General features: G+C 40.0%; 1 protein-coding gene across 1 annotated transcript in view; it reads left to right on the top strand.

Moving 5' to 3' along the window:
* The window catches only part of KCNH1 (potassium voltage-gated channel subfamily H member 1), a 187396-nt gene that overhangs the window by 18457 nt on the left and 143330 nt on the right, over positions 1-25609 (top strand). The window contains exons 4-6 of the mRNA XM_056357700.1: positions 5672-5800; positions 14915-15033; positions 22898-23290. Coding sequence (XP_056213675.1) covers positions 5672-5800; positions 14915-15033; positions 22898-23290 — 641 coding nt within the window. The remainder of the gene's footprint in view (positions 1-5671; positions 5801-14914; positions 15034-22897; positions 23291-25609) is intronic.

Here is a 25609-nt window from a genome sequence, read left to right on the forward strand (position 1 = left end):
ATTGACCTTGTCAATTTCAAATATGTTGGCAACCAAGACCTGGTGTCATGTCCTCAAACATATACAGAACAGTAAGGCTTCCCAGTAGTAATCCTTAAATATTTTATCTGAGGTAAATGGAAAGAAGATTTCAAGTCTTCCCTGTGTCTCTCTGCCTTTCTTATACTCACTTTCTGTTCTTCAGAGAACCCAGGATTAGGTAAACCATATCAAGACTGCTGCAGTACAAGGGCATGTGCTGAACCTTTTTCTACAGTGTTGTTTCGGTGTCATAGGATAATCCCTGTGCACAGTGATTCCACCTTTGGGGACTGAAATTGATTTTCCTTGCCTTAGCATGTAAAGATTTGACCTTTAGAAGCATTAGCTGCCAGAGCATAGCAGCACCAGATGAGGAAGACATGAAGGTAACAGCTTTTAAAGTGCTGGAAATGTATTTTAAGGTCTATTAATGCTGGCATGGAGTGGTGAGCTACGTTGGTTTGTTCTCATTCAGTGCACACCCTGCTAGAAGGCAGAGTCTGTAGGAGGCTTTTGCTCTTTGTCTTGCATGGTCAAATGTCACAGGCTTCTCTGTGCTCCTAGTTAAAATCTGTGTGGATATCGTGGCTTGCCTAACTCTTTCTGATCACATCTCATCAGATGGTTTGCTAATTTGATATTGGACAAACTATTCAGTCTGTGTGTGACAGAGAGAAACTGTCACACTGAATACCTGGGCATAAGTGAAAGCCCGTGAGAGCTGACTGTAATGGTCACCCATGCTGTTTAGATAACTGAAGTCCTGTTGTTTGCATTGCTGCATGTGGGAATTAGTGGAGACACAGCACATGCTTCTATCCTTTTAATTTCCATACTGCTTGGCTGTTTACCTTCAGGACAATACCTGTCTGATGACTGATTGAGACGTTATCAGGTAACCAGAGGTTGTGCTGCTTTGAGGAAACTTGCCCCATTCAGTGAGGGCAGTTAAGATGTCAGCTGAATTGTCAAAACATGTTTTTTTCATTGTATTTATAAACAAATTTCATTTTACTTTGTGGAAACAAAACCTGTGTTGCAGTTTTATTTAAACAATTTACTTTTTGTAGTTTTGAAAAACAGCTGACCTCTTTGGTTAAGTGGTTCAAGGTATGAGGAAAGAGCGTATTTAGACAGTGATTTTGATTTTTGTTGTAGCCTGTTTTTTTTTGACAAGAGGCAAAACTGAAGGAGAGTTCATCACTATGCTTGAGGGGAGAAGCCAGAACAGACCTTTAATGTTTCGTTCACTTTGATATTATGAGAGTTTCTGAAGAACCTCAGCCAAAGTTAAATGGCTTGTTAAATGCTGGTGTTCCTGCTCAGCAAGTGGCCAAACATATCCCTGTTGAAATACACAGGACTAGAAAATAGGAGAGGGAAGAGACAGTAGTATTTGTGTTACAGGTAGGAAATTACATGGTGTGGAGATATTTACTGCGTGTTCATCTGGGGAAGACTTGGGACTTGGATCACAGCTCTTAAAATTGTCTTGCCTTTAAGGCAACACTGCAAGTACTGTGCTTAGGCCAGTGAAGACTATTAAGAGCTGCATCTGTGAATTCTGGGATTAGCTTTGGTACCGTGAGACAAGCTGGTCCTATAGCTACTGTCAGAAGTTCACTGTAGATATTCATATCTTCCCAGTTGTTCACACTGCTTCTCTACCAGCTTTGAAGTGACATTCCCCTTTTTAGCAGGGTTGGTCCTGTGTCATTAGAGAAACTCTGGATTCTTTCATTGTTGATTCCAAATCTAACAGAATGTGCTTACTTCTTTGTTTATGCATTGGCATTATCATTAAACTTCATTGGTGGGAGAGCTTGCCAGGACTGAACACCAAATGTAAATGGAAGTAGATGTATTGTTGGAAATACTGGTAAACAGTTTCTGCGTGGTGGGGAAGTTACTCTTGTTTTACTGTGAGAGCTCTGAAAGGTGCTTCAGTTTCACTGCCTGAATAACCCATAGGCTGAATCCGAAATTCACATTTTTTGTTAAAATGGCCTTGTTTGTGCCTTTTCCCAGTAGTGATTGTCTGGCTGAGCAGGGACATCCGCTTTGACACCAAGAGTGAGTGCTGCCTGTAGGAGGTTGAAATTGTAGTTTCCGACCTGATTTATAAGTGGTTTATACTTTAACCTTTCCTGTTTAATTGTTAAATAAACTGTTTAATGTTTAAAAAGTAAAATTCTTCTGATAATTAAACCAGTATGCAGGAAAAGCTGAGCACAGCCACATCTTGGCTGAGCCTTTCAGCATGTTCCCACAGTTCAGATCCCAGTTCTTCTATGAAATAAGCTTCTGGTTGCAGAGCACTGTGAGCAGTCACCTTATGATTGTATTTTTATATCCACTTGTCTCCTATTCACAAAAGAGACTGACGAGGTGGTGGGGAACATACTATGGGGAAAAATGCTGGATAATGTTGGGAAGACAGGTACATGGCCTGGCAGAATTTTCCATGTTCTTATTTCTGCTGTTACTGTGTGGATCCAAAACTGGAAGATGATTTATGCAGACCATATGTGCCACCTTGATTTTACATTCTGCTCTGGAATACACCTTGTTTGTGGTGCTCTGACACTCTGGAAATTACAAGGGTCCCCAAATAGTGACAGTCATCAAACACACCTACTTCTAGCTATCAAGAATATCTGGCTCTTTCTCTTTGGCTGTGGGGCACATCACTAAGATCTACACTTAGTTGTAGGTAAAACAGTATTTTGTTTTCCTTTTCACTATAAATAATGCAGCACAGGAGTGGGAATCAAAGGAGTCTGAAGGTAAGTGCTGATGTAAGCTTCTTGCCCTGCAGCAGCCTTCTACAGGTTATTGGGAAAAGTCCTTCCTCTTGCTACATTCAGAACATGTTAGAAAAATCTTGCAACAACATAGCATACCATAATCGGAAAGAGAAGATGACAGCATGCATCTGACAAATAGCCAGAGTAAGAGGGTGGGTTGCATCCTTTCTGTTTCTGTGATGTGTACAGCATCTTCAAAAGCACGGTAGTAAATTTTTATAGCTGTGAGAGGCAGAGATGAAGACGAATATGTAATTCTGCCTCAGTGCTATGAAGGTTAATATTATGAGCAGCCCATAGCAGAATGGCTGTAGCTTGAAGTAGCAAAACAATGCAAAGTGTTTTTGGGGAGGGGAAAAAAAGTCCCTAATCAAAAAAAAAACAAGTACATGTAGATGAAGATCAAAAAGCAAGGCTGTAGATGGTATTCTGGCTGATTAAAAAGTTGCAGTGTTAGTGAAAGGTGTTGAAGTGGGTAAAATAAAAAGCAATTAGTCACCAAGGAGCCTGTGGAAAAGCAAGATACAGATTTGATCAGCCTCAGAGTAGTTCACATGAGAAGATGGGAAAAACAAGTAGGCAAGAAGAAATGGAGATAGGCAATTTTAGGAGCTCCTGAGAAAGGGTAGTGTAAAGGGTCTTGAAAATTGCTGTTGGCTGCTTTGTGGCAGTGTCTTCTAAGCTCATTAGCAAGTTAGTGATGATTTTACTGGCACAGTTACCTTGCTGGATCTTTTCTTGCATTTTGCATGTTTTTTTCTCATACTTTATTGGAAGGGGTTGTTCAGGAATGCTAACTCTTAAAAAAAAAAATAAAAATATATATATATTGATCCCTGAATACTTTCTGCCATGCAGGCATGCTCCAGAAATGGCCATCAGTGATTCCATCTGGATTTCTGTGTTTTTTGAGCAGAGGCCTCCATGCATCATATACCCTGCTGTTTATAGAGGTGGCTGTACATATGGCATGGAATCTCAGCCAGGGTTTGAAACTGCCTGTGCTATGCAGGAGAGCCTTAGGATTTGAACTTCGTTTATGGAAGTTGTCCATGGGTCTTGGAAATGCCCTGGCTTTCTGTGGCCAGAAGAGATTGCTAAGCATAGAGGCTGGGAAACGGCCAGGTGAGGCACTGGTAGCAGCAGCCTCTGTTATATTAACATAGTTGGGAACACAGCTACCTTTGCTTGCTTTGCTGAACAGTAACTTGTCAACTACCTGAGGTTTCCTTGTGACCCGTTGACAGTTAGGAAGCACAAATGGCCCTTGTTATAACTAATTATTGCATGAAATACACCAGGTAGTATGCATGTCAAAATACTGAGCAATTCAGATGAAAAAGGATCTGATCTGTAGCCTTGAAGAGGGTCCTGTGATTGAGAAAGAAAAGAAATAGTCTTCTAAGATCACCACTCACTAAGATAAGATTTGTACATCTTATACTGACCCCTGATATGTAGACCCTTCTTTCCAAACACATCTCAGAAGAGACATGGAAGAGAAGTGTTGCTCATAGCAAGCAAGCCCGAATGCTTTTTTTTTGGCTCTTACTTCTTATGCCCACAAAAGCAATGGTGAGATTTTTGGTTGTGGTTGAGGGTGTAGGGACACTCTGAAGACTCATGTAAAAGCTCTCTGCAGGCCCAGGCCTGGTGACCCTGGAGTCTTCTGCTTGCCATGTATCTCATAGCTGGAGAAGGAGTCATCTTTTTATGACCAGGGTTAGGACTGCAGAGTAAAACCCAGTGCCTTCAGGGAGGCCACGTTAGGACATACAGGAGCCAACTGCTTTGTTCTGAGCCCTCCAATCAGCTTATATTCAAATATCACTAAAATCAGTGTGGTGACTCCTGTGAAATAAGAGTGGTAGACACCGTCTTATTACATGAAACTTCATTGCTATCACGAGGGTCTTTTCAGCAGCCTCAGCAGAACTGTCAGAAACATAGAAAGGCAGGGCTGACTGACAGTTTCTCTCCTCAAGGTGATCCGTGTGAATACATGTCAAGGAAAATTGACAGCAGCATCTGGAGGGTCATTATCTGGGATCATCTTTTCCTGTGATGTGCAAGCTCTAATAGCTCAAGCAGTTTTCATTAGTCGTTTTTCTACTGCAGTAATTAGACAAGTTTTATGTAGTTTTATGTAGATAAGTTTTATGTAGTACAACTTAGTCCCATCCACAGCCCATGGTCTGGTTCTGATGGCTTGTTCTCTCCTGAATTCAGTGGAGTCTTGCTTTACACACAGCGAAAGTGAGCAGGGTCAGGACAAGGCAAGCTACAAGGCTGCTTGCAAAGGATTTCCCTTGCATGAGAGGAATTGCAGGTTTGACCAGAGCTCCCAGAGCCTGGCTCTTGAAGCTGGGCATAGGCTGATGTAGTTGTTAGGGGTTGGTGCTCCCTGTTTGTAAAGTATAAGTTCAACCAAACTGGTCATGCTCTTGAATCGAGACTCTGTATTATGGTCATGTTCTAGGCACAGTTGGCCTGTTTTCAAGTCCTGCACAGAACCAGCAAATGGGTGCGCACAACCATTGCATGTACATGGGACTTTTTCAGGAGATCACAAACCACTTTATAAGTTCAAGTATTCACTTTGTAGATGAAGCCCAGAAATAGTGACGGATTCCTGAAGACTAAAAAGCTAATGAGAGGCAGAGCAGCAAACTTAACTAACAGTCTTGTCAACTGCTTTGTCGTTTTTTCTAATAGGGGTTTGCAAAAGAACCCAACATTAAACTAACATTTACAGGTGGCTGATTTCGAAATGTAAACATCTAAACTAGCACATTCACTGTTCTGCCTACCATTGACCAACTTTTTGATATGTTTGTTTCCAGGAACACCTGTCTGGTTCTTTGTGAAAATTGCTCCAATTCGAAATGAGCAGGATAAAGTGGTTTTGTTTCTTTGCACTTTCAATGACATAACAGCTTTCAAGCAGCCCATTGAGGATGATTCATGTAAAGGTTTGTCTTTTTCACAATTATATATTTATGTTGCTTCTGTTTCTTTGCCCTGGTCTTGAAAGAACTGAAGTCCTTTAAATATCAAAGAATTAGATGTTAAAATAGTTTGTAGCTATGCCATTGGGGACTGCATTTGTGCAAGGAATGATTGCTGGTTTCTTAAGCAAATTGGCTCTAGCCTGCGCTGGAAAGGGTCATTGCTAATGAAACCCCCAAGTGCTTCGGGAAGCAGAGTTTACTCAGCAAATAGGTGCTGCTCTTCCTTGTAAATTCATTATTAATCCACACTCCAGAGTAGCCTTCAAGGAGTCACAATGTTGCTAAACAGCCTCTTTGATGTCAGAGAGAACTGTAGGGTCTTGGGCCCTGTACAAATTGTGCATGAAACTGAGGAATTAACCCTGTTTGGGTCTAGCAAAGATCTGAATAATTTCATTCTGCCTGACTTGATGTTACTTACCATTATTATGGTATTCCTTACATTAAAGTTCTGGACCAGTTTCCTTTAACACATGTGAAGAGGTTCCCATCATCTTAAATTGAATCAGGTTTAAGCTGTCCTGGTGAGTGAAGTAGCATGACTGTGTTTTGCTGTTAACCCTTTGCTGAGTTACACCCTGGAAACCTGGAAACAAACTCAGCTAAGACAGCAGCATGAACTTGCACTTGGGTTAAGATCCTGTCAGAAACAAACCTTTTGTACCCATATGAAGAATTACAGAGACTGGTGTCCTCTGAGGTAAAAAAAGACGTAAGTTCTCCTGTTGTTTGCATTTTTGTAGTATTTAATAATATTTGTAGTATTAAATTAAACAGGAAACTTACTGTGAAGGTGAACTGATTTACATTTATGCTTGAAATGTTATTCTTTAAAAACATAATTTCTCAAAGTGGAAACACCTGCTACCATGAAAAATGAAGTACAGTCTTGACAAACATACCTTCTTCCAGGCTATGTGGGTTATTTTTTTTTCTCTTTTTAATGCTATTTGTTTGGTTCTTCATTGCTTTAATTAAACTAAAAAATTATGTCTTGTGAGAAAGGTTGGGTTTACAGTATTTCCCACCATGCACCCCCCACTTAGTAGTCTTCATTGTATCCTGATGGGGACTGACAGCAAAGATAAATCAGCATGATGCAGTAAAGCTGCCTATGGTTTATTTGCTGGGACAGAAGGCCCTTGCTTCATTTAGTCAGTTGTCAAGCAGAAATTTCATTCAGGGGTGGTAGCTGTGTCTTTTCTCTTTGCTTTCACAGGAGATCCTTAATGTGATAGTGATATGCGCTCTTGTGCAAAGAGTTTTTCCTTCACTTTCAACACAAGGAAACACTGTAAATTTTTTGTTTTCAAGAGACATATGTTGGAGGAAGGGAATGCTAATTTTTTTTTTTAGATCTCCTTTGGGTCTTGAAATCATGCCGTTCTTACAGTGATTGTGCTAATTCTTAGCAGTTCCATATCTAAAGCAATATAAGCCCTAAACCTACACCTAAGTGTACCAACTTGCAGAGGAGTTAAGATGATAAGCAAAATTTCTTCATCTGGCCCATGGAAACTGGCTAAGTGACTAACAGAAGTTGCAGACAGAACTGAATGTATTATTTAGAGGCCACGGATTCATAGCTCTGTACTCCTTCCCTGAGTGCTATGTCTTTATGTACAGAAGGGTTCATGCACTAAATGAGTCTTCCAAATATTGTTTCTGAATCTCCTAAAATTAATGAATTTGCACCAGTTTCATGCTGGTAGAGAGTTCTCTGTTGCTGTATACACAAATCAAACACAATATAAATGAAACTGCACATTCTGTTCTAAACCTCAATTTATCCTCAATACCTTTCTTCTATAAATTACTTGCTACAGACTAGCTTTGGAATTTTCTTGCATGCATCTCAGGAGATGATACTGTACAGTCATCTGATGGCTAGATGAGAAATTTCTTGCAAAAGAGCCAAGTTGTCGAAGAATTTTACATGCATGACTATGTCTTTAATATTAGATCTCATTGTGCAACAGTATTTACCACGAGGGGGGAAAAAGGCAGGTATGGAGTGTCAAACAATTGTCTGTAGAGGGCTCTAGGATTCATGGAGGGGAAAAACATTGTTGGAAGATCTTAAAGAAGGTAACATTGTATTAGCTTCTAAGAATCAGTGCTTTTACAGACCTGAGCTTTGAACAGGGCATATTCTTTGTGCTATGTGCAACATTACATAGGAATTTTGTAACATGCTTTTGAAGGATAGCATTTTCATAGAAATGTTTCTCATATTCTAAACCCAAATGAACTCCCAATCTGAAAATCTAAAACTGTGAACATAGATGTATTGTTTAATTGAAACAACTGAAAACTGATAGCTAAATTGATTTATTTTTCCTTTTTCACCTTCAGCTGTTATCAACTATTTTTGTTTTACTGTGTTTATATGTGAAATGTTTCCTGTGCGTATGACTACTTAATATGTACTAGGCTGCCTGCAAATGCAGATATTTTATTAACATACATGCTATTTGCATAGTTGAAGAGTAGCATAGCATAAAGTATTTAAGTTATTCAAAATCAGTGCCTGTGTGTCTATGTAGAGAAATACGTTATGTAGTACAAGAACATGATCAATTTAAAGAGCAACTAATCTGTCAGGCTAAACCTGCCTAGCTGCGGTATATCTTAGTTTCCTATCACATGCTGGCAATTTGAAGCATGATTGTTCAGCTGCAAATGATGTAGTGACTCCATGAATGAAAAGTGTTGAGCTCTAATGGCAGGTGTTTGACTTGTACACAAAAATGAATAGGCATCTTTTATCCAAAGGTGACTTATTGATACAGGAGGTCCCAGTACCATTTTTCATTCTTAATATTTTTTTTATTGATAATATCAGACATTGGAAGAGATGAAACAAAATAATTCTAAAGTCATGTAAAAATAACTTCTGATTGTAGTCTTTGTTAATTGATTCAGATAATTTAGGAGATGTTTATTTTATGACTGCCATAGAAGCTAAGTAAATTTGCTTTTAAACGCAGCAACTTTAAAAATAGTGCATTCTAAATAAAACAACTTAAAAATAGTTTGTCAGTGATTGTGATGATATAATATTTTTAAACAGCCTCTTTCCATTCTTCCCCGTATGCTTGCCCCTTTAAAAAAAATCAGGAAAAAATAGGTTTACTTGAGTAGAAGTAGGAAAAATCAAGCTATAGCAGAGCTAAATTTGGCTTGTGAAGTGATAGGTCACCTTCTTAGCTGAATTTTAGAGTAATGCTATATTTGGAATTCATGCATTTTGTCTGTATATGTCTTTTTTTGGTTTGAGCTCTAACACAGCCAGTATGAAATGTTTGAGAATAGTGTATAAAATGAAGTGCATCACTTTATGAAAACAATTTATGCAGACAAATACAATCTGTGCCTGCACTCTGATTAGCTAGTAAGAAGTTTCCTTGAACAGCTTTTGCATGTAAGAATACAATTTGAACATATTCAGATGCATCTATGCTGCTTTATAGAAGTTTGAAATTATGCTTTGGATCCTAATTTTTGCTTTTGATACTTTTTTTTTTTTTTTAAATACAAAAAGGTGATTAAATTCAACTTCACTGAATCATATAGGAGAATAGTTTTTAGCCTCCTAGCTATTGTAACTTCCTGTGCTTTGTAGCAATCATCTGCAGAGTTATCTCCTCTGCAGAAGAAGCTTTATTTCATTTTGTGGCTAAGCTGTCCTTTGTGTCACAAGCAGGGCTACACAAAAAATACAGTATTTTGATTGCCTCCATCTTAATTCAGAGAAAACTCCAAATGTTTCCTTTTTTCCTTTTTTTTAAATTTTATTTTTCTCATGTTGCTGCTGTCTGATTTTTTGTTGTTTTTAAAGATGTATTTATATAAGCAGAGCCAGTGTTTGAAATATTTTGATTAAGTTATACTCTACTTTCATCTAGATGAAATGTTTTCTTAAAAAAGGAAACAAATGAAAGGGAAGTGGTGAGTATATTATGAAACTTTGGTATGCTTTCCCAGTCCAGATGGAAAAATAAGACAGTTTTAGTCATGAAGTTTCAAAGGCAAGAAGCATTAAGTCTGCAGAGAGGCATGATGAATGTAAGCAGGAATCTTTGATGTGCAAGAAAACAAAGGTGGTTTGAGTGGAGGCAAGAACTACTAGAATCCTGATTTACTCACATTTACACAGTTCTATGTGAACACAAGACCCATGAACAAATGAGCTTATTCTCTAACAAGCAACGGCTCCTTGTTCTAACTCTAGGGATTTCGTACGTCATGGAACAGCAACTTGGTAACAAGGGTTGTGTAACTGCCACGCTTCCTAATGTTTGAATTTGAGTCATCATGATCAAATTGAGGAGAGTGGTAGGAAACAACTACCTACAAATCAATAATAAATGTTGTTGTGGATTGAGTATCAACAGATCATGCTCACCTCAAAATACCGAAAATTGGTTTCTTCAACTTAAGGGCACTGTTAAATGAAGCTTCATCCCTTAAAGAAGAGAAATCTTGATGAGTTAAACATCACATCACAAAGATTTATTTCAATGCCACATTTTCCCATGAAACAAAGCCCAGGGGACAGCTTTTGTCCCTGTTCTAGGCATCTTGTCTTCTTGGGTGTTTATAAGAGCAGTTTCTATTCAGTTTTTTGCACTTAAATGATGGAAAACTGAAAGAGCATCATGGAATGCAGGACTCTGAAATCACTGCTTTTAATCTTGAAGGCTCTTCATTGTTTTGAAACTGAAGATGTTTTAGTGCCATCTCATTGCTTTGTCCCTGCATGATGCTTTATGCAGAACTGAAAAAGGAGACCAAACAATGATAAAAATGGGTTAGAATCAAAGACAGAGGCACAGGCAAGCACAACCATGGGACTGACATCTAGCTTTGTTTGGTTCCTGAATTCCAGGCTTCTTCTTGTCTTCTCTGCTGTGTGAGCTCTTGTCTGTTTGAGGAATATATACATCTATAAAAGAATCACCTAGGGTCATTAGGTTTCAATTTAATTTATATCTTCTCTGTTTCTAGAGGAAAAGAATGGATGTAGGGATATAGATATTGCTTGAATTGAAAGAGAACTCTTAATCCATATCATCTGGTCCCCCTGTCCTAGCAGGACTAACATGAATATATTCTTACACCATTCTGAAACCTACTTTCTTGTCTGGGAAAGCTCCACCTTCCTATAATCAGCTCCATGGTCGCTAGGTTTTAATGTTTATGTTCTGTTCTGTGGCTTAAATTCCTTATTTGACCTGTCTTCACTGAATTAAATATCTGACTTGCAGTAGGCTCTGTCTGTCCTTAGGCTTCTGGAAAAAAAATTGCAATAAAATCAACAAATACTGCTGTCTTTTCAAGCAGTATTGGAGAAGTTATCATTCAATAGGATTAGTAATGGCATTCTCTGTCATTTTCATTTTCCTATGCCACAATCTGCAGGTCTACTATAATTATACTTTGAAGTGCCCATATTTTTATCTTCCTTCAATAATAATAATAATAAAGGCAATATAGGGAGGAGCGTGTTTTATCCTAAAGATGAAATTCATACACCTGGGACATTTGCATGGTGTTTCAGTGCCTGGTTTCAGACATATCATCACACAGTGGCATGTGCATCTCCAAGCTGGGCTCCCATGTGCTATACCCAACGTAGGGAGAGAGTTAGGGTATGTACTCTCAGCCTGCCACTTTCAGATCAGCACTGGTTCAGAAAGCGAGCTAAAAAGTCTCTTGCCTGCAACAGTGCTATTTTTTTCTGATGAGAGTTTGGAATATATGGTGAGAGATCTAATGTTCATGGGAACAGTTCTTTGGTGCACCATTTAGGCACACACAAATGAGATTTGCAGCATGTAGGGCTGGGGAGGTGCTCATGAGGGATGCTGAGGATAGAGGAATGGGTTAAGCTTTACCTTCCAAAAGGAGATGACTCTTGGGAAGAGGGGGAGGTACCCAGAGTAGCTCAGCCTTCATAGCCACAAATCATGCCACAGTTTGGCAGTGCTTTTGTGCAAGAAGGCTCAGGTGAGGTGCTCCATTTCCCCCCGCGCTGTTTGTGTGTGAATAGCCTTATTCTTAGAAAACTCGTTGACAGGAAGAAAAACCACACTGAAAGTTTGCCCTCAGATTTTGAGCCAAATTTTGAATCTTGCAGGAATACGCCCTACCCATCAGTCTGTTTCGATGTTAGTTAGTAAAAGGGGGTGTCTATGTCAGCTGGCATTAAAATCATTATGTGTCCGGTGAGGGAGGCGGGTTTCGAGTTCCCCCGTGGAGCTGGAGCTCCGAGGGTTTGCTTGGCCGTCAGGGCTGCAGCGGCGCGGCTGCGCTTCAGCACCATGGCCAGCACCCGGCGCGCCTCCCGCCGCCGTTGTGTCACCTGGGAGCGACTCCCGGCCGGCCGGGACAGGGGCCCGCAGGGTCGGGGCAAGCCCAAACACGGATACAGGCTGGGCAGAGAAGGGGCTCAGAACAGCCCTGAGGAGGACTCGAGGGTGTTGCTCGACATAGGCCAGCAACGTGTGTTTGGAGCCCAGAAAGCCAGCCGTGGCCTGGGCTCCATCAAAAGAAGTGTGGCCAGCAGGTCGAGGCAGGTGAATGTCCTCCTCTGCTCTTGTGAGACCCCGCCTGGGGTGCTGCGTTCAGCTCTGAGGCTCCCAACATACTGACATGGACCTGTTGGAGCAAGTCCTGTGGAGGACCGCAAAGATGATCAGAGGGCTGGAGCACCTGTCCTGTGAAGGCAAGCTGAGAGAGTTGGGGTTGTTCGGCCTGGAGAAGGCTTTGGAGAGACCTTTCAGCAGCTTTCCAGTACCTAAAGGGGCCTACAGGAAAGCTAGGGAGGGGCTTTTTACAAGGGCATGCTATGATAGGACAAGGTGGAATGGCTTCAAACTGAAAAAGGGTGGATTTAGATTAGATATAAGGAGGAAATTCTTCACTATGAGGGTGGTGAGGCACAGGAGCACATTGCCCAGAGAAGTTGTGGATGCCCCATCTCTGAAAGTGTTTAAGTGTTGGACGGGGCTTTGAGCAGCCTGGTCTAGTGGAAGATGTCCCTGCCCATGGCAGGTGGGGTGGAACTAGATGATCTTTAAGGTCCTTTCCAACCCAAACCATTCTAGGATTTACCTTTCTGAAAATACACAGGTGCTGGCAGCCTTCTCCTGTGGTCCTTCAAAACAGGCAGAAAACATAGTAGTGCTGGCACATAAGTTCTGTGAAAGCAAAGTTTTAGGCTGGTGGAAATCACTGGAACTGTGTTGGCTGTGAAAAGACTGTTCTGGTTTATATCAGCTGAAGATTGGCCTTTAAAAATGGTTTCTCTTGGCTTTACTGGGAAGGCAGTAAGGCTTTCAAGCCCTAGCTTATCAATTATAGTTGGATTTCTTCATGTACAGTAGAGAAATAATATTCTTTATAAATGTATCTTTAAAAAAAACCAAAACCATCAAAACCCACCACCTTCCTTGGAAATGTGTTGTGAGAAATCAAATGCTTCGGGTCAGGTTTGTAACAAACTGACCTCACTTGAGGTTCTGTCATGTTCATTTATTTCTCTGAGAAACAGTCCTTTAGTATAGTAGCTAATCTTACATGGGTTTGTCAGGAAAAATCTGGCTTCCTGGATGGAAATCATTCAGTTTACTTGTTGCTGAATACTGCCCACAAGTGTTGGCTAATTCTACTCAACTTGTCTATTAAATTACTGGTGACAGACTTGCTTTAAAACATGCTTTAAGGCATAAGAAAATACTCAATTTTATTCTTGGTTGTGAAAAGGTCTTGATGAATTTTGTCCTTCTCTTTAACAAATGCACCATTTTGCATATTTGTATAGGAGAAAATGCTAAGCGCTTTTCAGGTCTGCCCTGGAAGATCTTGTTCAATACTGGATCCATGTAATTTGCTTATTTTTTGTGCCCACCTCTCAAATTACCAAATATGTTCCTGCACTCTATCAAAGTGAGATGTTGAGCAAGGATGTGTTCAAAGTACTGGGCAGTATTTTAACCACTCATATTCCTCTTCTTGTTATGGATCACTTGCAGGCTAATCTTTGGACTGGTTTTTAAAAACAGTCACTGCTAAAAGTATCACCATTCCTTTTGGTGATAAAACCATAATGTGGAGGGAACTTTTTCCAGAACCAGGTTCTTATTAAGAACTGAATCTGCAAAGTGCTGAGCATGGTCAGTTGGAGCAGGAGGTGAGACTGCTCAACAGTTCACAGGTGGTGGTAGCATTTTTCAAAATTGGGACTAAATGCACTGATACTTTCAGAGGACCAGAAATATCCAGATGTATACTCTGCCTGACTTCCTGTTATGGCAACGTACTGCTCATAAGGTTATAGTTGTGACTAGCTCTTGTGACTGTCATTCAACGTTTTCTACTCTGAAAGACATTTGAAATGACTGTAAAAAATATTCTGAATTAAAATGCAGCATATGACTTCTCTGCCAGAAGCTGTTAAATGTTTTATTAGAGTTTGAGAAAATCTATTTGTATGTTTCTGCCTTCTGTTTAGAGAGGATAAAATTAATGATTTTGTTTTGCTTTGTCTGCTCTGCTTTTTATTATTTTATGTATATTTCTTTGCTAACACCAGATCTATGCTTGATAAATCTGAGGCCAGATTCACTTCTGTTACAGGCAACTGTAATTTTCATTCTGCATGATCTCAGTCTTACATCTTGATTAATCTGGAGGGTCTTCTGAAGTGCTGTGAGATCCAAATCTCATTGGATTTAATAGAATATTATTGTAAAGTGGACATTTATCTGTACAAAAGATGCAGTTCATCTAACAGCACTCTTGTACAGCTATTGAACACAAAGTCACTGCAGTCATGGGTTTTGTTACTTTACCACCCTGGCACGTATTTTGTGAGTTGCTTTTATATGGTAGTTGGTTAAATTATACTCCCTTGTGGCCAGCATTGAAGGAGATTGCTCTGTCTTAACTGTTTTGTTGTGTGTGTGGGTTTTTTTTTGTGGTTTTTTTTTTTTATGTTTATGAGGGGCTGTATGTGGTACACTTGCAGCTTTTTTTGGTAATGTATATAATTTTGCATGTTTTCTCAAGGTTGGGGAAAGTTTGCTCGCTTGACCCGTGCCCTCACAAGCAGCCGAGGTGTGCTGCAGCAGCTTGCTCCCAGCGTGCAGAAAGGAGAGAACGTTCACAAGCATTCGCGACTTGCTGAGGTAACGTTTTCTTTCCCTGAGAGGCCATAAAGAAATGTTTTTAGACTTTGTGGGTATGTTGCCTCTGCGTAAGCCAAGCACTGTCTTTCCCTTGCCCTGGGAATATGAACCCTGATGGCAGGCATGGGAGCTCAGAAAATGGCACATATGCTGTGAAATGTGTCTCGTGACAATGGAATGGGAACAGGTGTCCAAAACACTTCAAGTAACCTAATTGCAGTGTTGTGTTCCATATCTCAGCCAAGTTTTATAATGGCATTATTATTAAAGTAATACTTTCTTGTTTAGTTTCCATTCTTTTGAAGATCTCAGTGTTAGTAGGATCTTGGACTATTCACATGTATAAAATTGCAGGCTAGTACAGAAGGAAATTCTGGAGAATCCTTGGCACTGGTTCTCTGCATTTGTGTCTAGTTCCTTTTCAGTGGGATCCCAGTCCTGCTTTAAAACCTGGTTAAAACATACTTTTGAATTACTGGTTTTATGGACAGAACAGCTATGAGATGCCACAAGCAATGCTGCAGACAGATTAGGAAAACGAAACCTTATGATTAAGTAGACTCTCAAAGTTTTGAGAAAAGCTCCAGGCAGAGAAGGCTCCTTGAAGTACTTAGGGTTTTAGGGCTTTCACCACGAGGGGGAGAGACACTCCTGTTTCCTCTAGCTGTCTCCTGGGCCAGTAGCTGGGTCTCCCTGGCATAAAAATAGCTTAAGGAAAGTCTTGATGTGGTGTTAATGACAGCATGGCCAATGTAACACGTCACTGCTGTTTTCCCTTTTGCTGTGAATGCCGTGGCAGCAACAGCTGTGACTCTTGTTGAGAATTTTTAATCTTCCTGTGTAGCTGGAGTTATAAACTATTGATGGGTTCCATGGAGTCTCCATATAGGCAGTTAATTTTACCCTGTATACATCTTAGTTTCTATGCAAAATAAATAGTGCCTGCCCAGGGCTGTACTATTGTCACGTGACGATGAAATTCCCATGAGCAGGAGCTTGCCTGTTCAGTACTTAGTACAGGTGCACTCAAGAATGGAAAACTGTTTTCTGTTGGAAGTACAGAAGTAACATAGATCATACTAGCACAGGGGAGGGGCAGACATTCACGTGGACATTATACTGTAGGAATACCATGGGATTATCATACGTTCACCCTGAGGTTGCTTTACAGTCCTGGAATTTGGAATAGTCTCCCTCCTAATCCTATTCAACTCTTGGCATCAACTAATCCTTCTTTCTCTTTAGATGACTACCCTTGAGTTTTACTTCATGCTAAAATGTAGGCAGTGGAATGTAAGGCAAATGGTCTGAGGTTATTCTGTTTGGCTCAGTGAACCTCAGTCTGCACCTAAGTGACTATGCATTACTGAAACTTCTTGCAAACCAATGTGCTCAACAAGTCTTTGCAAGTATTCTAACTGGCACAGCCAGCTGATTCATTACAAATAATAAAGGGCAAGTGTATAGTTTACATGTCTGAAATGAGTTTCTTTAATTGCCGACTGAATATTGCAGTCATTATTTTAAAAAGAACATTAGCCCCAAGATGTTAGGTACCTTGTATATCTGCTGTAATTCCACTTAAGTCAATAGAACTACACTGGAGAAAAGCAGAGTGCAGATAATCATATAGACAAGCCCACTTTTCTTCCTTTGAAGACATGGGGTGCCAGGCTTCTCATTCTAGAAAGATCTCTTGATAATATTGAACATGGGATCTTCTAATTCCCTGTTGTATTTTCAAATCTTTTTCCTTTCTCCCACTTCGTTTCTGTGGTAGCCTACTTAAAATCTTAAGTTCAAATTAAAATTTGTTCTTTGTCTTTTCCTACTCACTATGGCATTTCACATCAATCTTGTTTGCTTGAGAAGGCTCTTCATTTATTGGAATGTTACTTGTGTTGCTCTTGATTCTTTATTGCTTACATTTTTGAGTATCTGAGGAGCCAGTTTTGTCCTAGAACCCGAGTGGGGCAAAGTGTTGTACAAATACAAATCAGAATCCTGCCACAAAACCTTACGATTTCTTTTCTCATTCATGAAATATTAGTTTAAGAAAGGTGTTAGTGACAAACTACTTGTTTTATCACAGGCCATAGATAATACAAGCAGTGAGGGTTAAGCCTCAATCTCTGACTTTTGCTGGTATGTGTAGGTTTGGGGTTTTTTTAGCTTGACTTCTCTAATGGCAGTCATGTAACTCTGAGGAGTACATTTTGCAATATGAGTGTAAAATAGTTGATACACTTCTGTGGCTTTATCACCAAGGAGCTGATTGTAGGAACCTTTCTTCCTGGTTGCTGCATAGTACACGTCGTCTGCAGCTATGGTGTTAGCTAATGTATTCTGTATATTTACCAGGCAGTTCTGGGTAAACAAGATTGTGTTGTAATTCAGAAAAATGCAATAGCTATGAGAAATAAAAGCAGAAAAATTATAATGGTGCTTAGTAGCACAGCTTAATAATGGAACTTCTGCCACTTTTTTTTTTTTTTTTTTTTTTTTTTTTAGACCTTGTTTACCAGGGACTTATAACTGCTATTTAAATGTACTTCAAGTTGAGGCTTAGCACCTAGCCCTTGGCTGGGGAGCAATTTGTGTGGGTGTCTGTGAAAATAAAAGTAAGGGAGAGTGTGAGAAAGGAAATATGTGCAGCTGAAAAAACAAAAGGGAGAGATTAAGCTGAAAATGAATGATTGTTTGTGTGTTGGTGGTTTTTTCTTTGGGTTCCCCCCCCCCCGCCCCCAGGCAAACAGTCTTAAAAATAAATAAATCATTGTAACCACTTGTTGATGGACATTTGTAAGGCCTGACTGGTAATATATTTACCATTTTAAAAAAAAATCTAGAATAACTTTTTTTAAAATTTTGTTATGTTAAAAGAATTGAACACAGCCTTGTGAAACATGATGAATTTTATCATTTCTGCTCTTGAAATAATATTCTCTGGCTTTAGAGAGCTATTAAAGCATCATGCATCATTACCACAAATAATAAACACATATAATACAACTGTAGTGGCTGATGAATCATAAGTAATTGGAATAATACTTTTATTAATAACTTTCTGAAACAAATATTTTTTTTAGTATGGTGTAACTGCATGACAGGGAAGAAATATTCCAAAACCAGGGCTCTTTCACTTACTTAGAAAATGATAGTAATGAAATACTTGTTCAGTGCACATGAGCAGAAGCTCAGCATATCAATTTATATCGTTGTGTACACTTTCTTCACGATTACTTTTATATTAATATTTTGGTGTTACCCATCCACCCCCACGCCCTTTCCAGAAGTATCTTTTACAAGCAGTTTGAATCTAGTTAGTTCATGTGGGTGGGTAACCACACCTGACTGCTTCAGCAAATGTGTCTCAGGTTGGCACTACTCTCCCGTGAAGCTGGAGTGCAGCAAGAGCACTTTGGAATAGGGCTGAAGGTACTCTTTGCGTCTGCCTGGCTTTGCTACATGGTGCAGAGAGAGTGGGATTTATAGCTCCTAATCTCCAGATGACTCAGGGGTGGTGTGTGTGTCTGGAAAGATGGTAAAGAAATAGACTTTTCTAACGGCAATGACTGTGTGTGGCCCTTGGTGTGAAAACTGGAGAAAAAGAGTTCTCTTAACTTCAATGCAGCAACCTGACAAAACCTAGATCTTTAGCACTAAGCTCTGTGGACCTCACTCCATTATTTCTGCACAGTGCTGAGCTCTCTTGTTGTATGTAATACTAAAAGCACATGCTTGTTCTCGGAGATAATTAAGCTTTGTTATAGGATTTTTTTTCCTGTTCCTTCAATGAAAAGAAGAATTTGGTGCCTTTGAAAGCTTTTAGCTGGCAGTCCTGGAGGCTGCAAGACCTGTGCCAATCCGTAAAGCAAGTTGCCTTTCCTGGGAGGGGTATCCTTCCATCCCAAGCTGTGAAATGACAGTTCTTCTCTCTAGCAATGCCAGCAGGATGAAGTGGTTTCACAAGGTGTGCATTAATGATAGTGAGAGGGAGCCAGGGCTAGAACTTGTCACCCCCACACCACCCAAACAAAAGACTGGAGACACCTCAGGCTTGCTGCAGGTGGCTCTCCTCAGCTTGTGAGTGATCAATATCCCTACGACATTCACTGGCGCCCATCTCCTACCCTGTCCCTGCACTTCCTTTCAGGATTCTCACCCACAGCGCTGGTGCACATCCTTCCACTGGAGACCAGCTAAAGCCATGGCCCCGGTCACTTTAAATAGCCATTGGTAGAGCTTAACCAGAGACTCTAAGGTGGTAATGGATGTTCAAACCATTTTTATTAAGAAAGTCCCTAGCCATTTGGATAAGGTACATTTACTTTCTAAATAAAAAAGGAAGGAGACATCAATCCGTTTATTTTTCTGTGCTGTAGCCCTTGAATCTCAACCAAGCTAGGGAAGAATGCTTTGTACTTGGTGATGACATTTTAAAACACTGAAGCAGCAAAGTTGTTTATTTTCTTAATGAGTTGAAACTACAAGTCTGGTTTTTTCGGCACTCAGTTCAGTTTTACATCCCTGCAGTTCCACTGGATTTACTGTGAATTTTAAAAAAAAAAATTATTTACAGCCAAATAAAGGAGACCATATTTGCCCACTTCTTTATTGCCAGAGATTGTTCTTGCCTTTGTTGTTGTTATTCAGGTATATGGGAATACATTAGTACATTTTCCAGTAAATTTATTTGGATAATGCAAAATTCTTGGTGTACAAAGAGACCAGCAGTGGCCAAAACTGAGTGCATTATAAAATTCTCAGTCTAGAACTTATGTATACATATATAAGAATCAATCTGACAAGAACTAACAGAATTGTTTTTTTCAGTGTTCCGTGGTTGAGATTTCTGTGCTGATTAGAATGGTTACCAAAATGTTTGAATTTTTCATATAATACTAGAGGCTAAAAAACTAAGCTCTAGGAAATGTGTGATTGCAAAAGAAGCAATTACATTTTCAATCTCCCCATACTATTAAGATCTCAGCATTAGAACTGAAATCTAGTTAACTGACTGAAAAATGTTACTAGGTGGTAGAAAGTGCTTGGTTTTGCTGATCAGTTATTTCAGTGAGTGAATCTTTCAGAGGACTCTACTTGCCCATTGAAGCATATTTCAGTCTTAGGATCTTATGTTAGAGCTGCCACTCATGCCAAAACTCACAAAAGGCAGTAGCAGCTCAGTGCTTTCTAACTGATTCAGGTACAGCTGCAATGTTCAAAAGGGTGGGCAGGAGATATTTGCAATATTGATCTTGGGCTAGAGCTTTTGTCATGAAAAGACATCCTAACGTTTGTCACTCAAACTGCAAACAACCCCTGAAGGGTTAAGACACTCTGAGTACACATACCAACTCAGTACACCACCCATGCCTCTTCCAGTCACTACCAGTGGCTTCTGGGGACTGTGTTCACTGGCCAGTGTCACCTGCAGAAAAGAGACTGATTCTGGCTTGTGCTGCTTCCAGCTCCTCTCACCACAAGGCAACTGTTTTAAATTTTATTTTTTTTCTTTTGGAAGTATGGAGAACCTGCGTTGTTGTGGTTTAACCCCAGCTGGCAACCAAGCACCACACAGCATCTTGCTCATTCCCCCTACAGTGGGATTAGGGAGAGGATCAGAAGAGTAAAAGTGAGAAAACTCATGGATCGAGATAAAGACAGTTTAATAGGTACAGCAAAAGCCACACACACAAGCAAAGCAAGGAATTCATTCACCGCTTCCCATGGGCAGGCGGGTGTTCGGCCATCCCCAGGGAAGCCGGGCTCCATCACGTGTAACAGTTACTTGGGAAGACAAACACCATCACTTCGAACATCCCCCCTTCCTTCTTCTTCCCCCAATATTTTATTGCTGAGCATGACGCCATATGGCATGGGACATCCCCTTGGTCACTGGGGGCAGCTGTCCCAGCGGTGCCCCCCCCCAGCTCCTTGTGCACCCCCAGCCCCCTCGCTGCGGGGGCGGTGTGAGAGGCAGAAAAGCCCTTGGCTCTGGGTAGGCGCTGCTCAGCAGTAACGGGAACATCCCTGGGTTACCAGCGCTGTCTTCAGCACAGATCCGAAACACAGCCCCATACCAGCTACTGGGAGAAAATCAACTCTATCCCAGCCCAAACCAGCATGTCTGAGTCCTAGTTTGGTCTGCAGGAGTTCTAATTAGGGGAAAATGTCCTTTTTCCTGCTTTGCTCTAATTCTAGAGACTCGATAAAACAACAATACTAAGTCCTCTTTTTTTTCTTTTTTTTTATTCTTCTTTTTCTTTTCTTCATACTGTTGATGTTTTTGTGCTAACATGCAGGTTTCTCTGAGCAGATCATGCTAATTCTGTTCTGGAGAATACACCAGGGTGAGAGTCAGCAGGCTTGTAACTCCCATCGTCATTTACACATGTGCAAGGGACAGTGGTCTGACATTGTCTGACCCCTGTTGTGCACAAGAGTAAATGATTATATGAGGTTCAAAGCAGCAGGGAACTTGATCTGAGGCTGTTTTGTCCAACTATGACTCTTGCAGCTGATTGTTTTGTTTTGTCCCCTTTGACTTAATCTGTTGCAAAAAAGCCCACCAGTTCACAAAAAAAAAGAATAATAAAACACTCTCAGAAAAGCCTGCAGATAAAAATCTGTGTCTCAATAATTGACATTAAAAAGCTGAGATAAGGAGCATGAAAGCAAGACATCCTCCTGCCATAGCTATGTTGTCTGATCTTCTCCCTGAGAAGGTGGCCATTTAATTTCCTTCTCTGCTCCCTATTGCTCTGAACTACGTGTGAATAAATGTAAAAAAAGAACCATGCTCCTAAATAGTTCTCACAGGTTCTATGAGTTTGGCATTAGCAAGCACATCTCACTTGAGCAAACCTCCATCTTCCTTTCAGTTTGCACCCATAACTCATCCAGGACAAATTTAATTTTAAAATATAACTTGTCTATATTTGGAGACAGATCCTTCATGTTGGTTTCATCCTCATGTATATTCATAAACAAACACATTCTTGTTCATAGGTATGTAAAAGAGACTAGTTCCCAAGAATTAAATACACAATCATACTCTTTTTGCGCTAGTATGCAGAACTGGAGAGATAGTAGACTTAAAATGGGCAGCACTGATCAAGATTGCAGTTATGCAAAACTCTTGGAGCATGTGCTCAGCTTGAGGTCCAGGGTTTAAAATGCATGCTGACAGATCATCTTTTGCTAAAGTGCCTTCTTCAATTCAGACCTAACTGCATTGTAACTCGACCATACATCATCAAGTAGTGATGACACTGATCTTTCAGTGAAAAATTAAAGTTCAAAATTATGTTCTTGAGGCTAATGATAGTCACCCATGTCTTTGGTCCCGCATGGCCCAGAGAAGAACAACAAAGGCCCATCCATTTGTGGCAGATTGTAGTATAAGACTATTTCAGATACAGTATAGTGAAGAGTTAAACAGAAAATGTTGAAAAACAATGTGGTGCAGTGGTCCTGATGCTGGACTGAAACTCAGAAATGGCATTGTCCCTGGTTTTGCCATTGATTTCTATTTGCAGCTGCCTTCCTGCCCATCATTTATCTGTCTCGTCTGGTTAGACTGCTGAAGGAGCCGGCTCATACATGTCTTGGAGACTGGGCACATTAGGCTTAGCATCAAAAAATAATTAATGTCATTAAAAAACCCAGCAACTGTTCTTAGGTTGATTTGTTTAACAGAATACTTATCCTGACTTGGTTATTGTTTGGTGGTGATAAAAGGAGTTAATGGATATGTATTTTTATCAACTGTTGTACACTTGAGAATCTACAATGTGAAAAATAATGTTAAAAAAATAAACATGTTTTCTTTTTTCTTCTGAAACCTCTGTGACTACAGGTATTGCAGCTGGGCTCAGAAATCCTCCCACAGTACAAACAAGAGGCACCAAAGACTCCGCCACATATAATTTTGCATTATTGTGTTTTCAAGACTACCTGGGACTGGATCATCTTGATTTTAACCTTCTACACTGCTATTTTGGTCCCTTACAATGTCTCATTTAAAACCAAACAGAACAATGTGGCATGGCTAGTAGTCGACAGCATTGTAGATGTCATTTTTTTGGTAGACATTGTGCTTAACTTCCATACCACCTTTGTGGGGCCAGCAGGAGAGGTGATCTCTGACCCAAAGCTGATTCGCATGAATTACTTGAAGACCTGGTTTGTGATCGATCTGCTCTCATGTTTGCCGTATGATGTCATCAATGCATTTGAGAACGTTGATGAGGTCAGTATACTAGTTCCACTTCCACCCATTAATTATTACTTAATGGCTGGGGGGAGGTGGGAGAGAGAAGAAAGAAATACATGCTTTTAAATATATTGAATTTGTGTACATATGTCTCTAGTAGCTGCCCTCAGTGCACATAGAAATTTGCTTATGAGTCCTAGCCAGAGTGATCCATCATTAACTGTGCTGGGAGAGGCTGAGGTTTTTGGTGTCAGAAACGTATGTTTGTTTTACTTCATTCCACATCCTCAGAGTTCAGGAGGACAGGCAGAAGCAGACAGCAGAACCTCTGTACGGCACTGAGGAAAACTGCTTCATCTGACTTAGCATGAATAGCTAGAACTGGTGTGACAGGATGGTTTCTAAGGGCAGGGTTCCCTTGCTTTCACTGTTGACTGAACAGGGTATGTCCACTAATGGCAATTCTTCACATGAATAATTGGGAAGTAAAATACACTATTCTCAGCTGCTTCTAATATAATATATAGTAGGTGGCAAAGAGACAGTCCGTGACTCACTAAATTTTCTTAGGCCACCAGAAAGTACTGTGTGGGTATCCAGTGATCCATTTGCCAAGAGTCATTTCAGAGGAAGATGAAGCAATTCAAGGGGCTGTTTTGATGCCTGTCTGGTAATTCCGTAATTAGATGAAAGGATAGGGAGAAATGTGGAAATCTAGACTTCTCTTTAATTCTTGCTTATTTCTTTGGGAACAGGTCACGAGCCAGCAAAAGAACTGACATTAAGATACTTAATACCTTGTTTTAACTGCTTATTCTCCTACTGGATCAGACTGCCAAGAAGATACTGCTAAACTAAATGTATTAAGGTTCAATGCCTAAGTAGTTCAGCACATTAATGAACTGTTAATAAAATCTTAAAGAGGATTCCAGCAGTCCACTCCTAATTACATGTTATAAAATCTGTACGATCAACTAATCATGTGTCCGTATATGTGACACATACTAAATGTGTAACATGCATACTCATCAGTGCTTAGTATTTAATTTTTAGCCTGTAAAATTTAAATTTCATGAGTTCCTTTAAAATATGCCCATATCTTGAAGGACAACCTAGCTATTAAAAGAAAATCATGTCAAGTAAAATGGGTAAAACCATAAAACTGCACTACTTTTGTAAAAACACATTACACAAGTTTTTATCAGATTTAAAGTATTTTCCTCAATGACTTGAGGACAAGTAGGCAAACTATCGAATGTAGTGGAAGAAACATGATGTTATTTGATATTTAATTCCCTAGAGAGGTTTTCACTTTATATAAAGCTACAGACTAAAATAACACAAATGAGATCAAGCAAAAAAGCCTTGTGAGACCTGTCCTTAAATATTTGTTTGTCATAAAAAGGACCCAGGCTTCAGATTACTCTGCGGGGCTTTCACATATTAGTTTGCCGTGCCACTGATAAAGCAATGGAAGGAGTGGCCATATGTCAGTTTCTGACATTTAGACAAAAAGAGTAAAAATAAAATTTTTAAAAAAAGAAGGAAGCTTTTCTCACCCACTGCAGATAGTAGCAAGCTGCTGCTGATTTTGCTGGAGGAACATTTCATAACTGTAGACTGGTGATGTGACCTACAGAATATCCCTGAGGAAAACGTCTATACTAGTGGCTGTGACAGCACTTCAGCTGAGCACAGGCACTCAGACTCATGGTAGCAATTCTGCAGAGAAATTCTTGTGTGAGTTTGAATTCTCTAGGTTCTCCATCTCAGTGTTGCCTCGTAACAATGAGAAGCTGATTGGTACTTCAGTTTTCCTATGGCTCTTCAACAGTCTCCTTAATCAGTATAACAGTTAGTTTTAGTTATTCTAGCTATTGTGCCCAAGGAAAAAAAAACCAACATTTTTCTTGATGCTATCCTTTCAAGACTCTTCATCTCTATTTCCCCTGGTGGGTTCTGACATTTAGCTGGTATAAATCATTGTAGAGTCATTAGAGCAGACTTTCCAGTGGTGTAAATTGCTGTACCTCCGTTAAGGGCTCCCAGAGTGGTTTACAGGACCTGAGGGGCTTTGCCAGCGATGCCAGCAGAATAACGTAGTGTGCATTAGGTGGGGATTTAGGGCAGGATATGCTGATCACTGTTTCACCACTGCCTGTAGAGAGAAAAGTAACCTTCTATTAAAGAAAAAACCCAACCAACCGCATTCAAAGAGTCTTGAAAATAGAGAATCTTTGCCTTATATGTTCCTTGTTGTGTAGAGTGTTCCCTTGTGGGTCAGATTCCTTTCTTTCAAACTTGCTGGTTTAAATTTTACCTGTGTCTCACTCTGGATTACACACCGTATTATTT

This window comes from Falco biarmicus, chromosome 12, assembly GCF_023638135.1.
Source record: "Falco biarmicus isolate bFalBia1 chromosome 12, bFalBia1.pri, whole genome shotgun sequence".
Classification (NCBI taxonomy): Eukaryota; Metazoa; Chordata; class Aves; order Falconiformes; family Falconidae; genus Falco; species Falco biarmicus.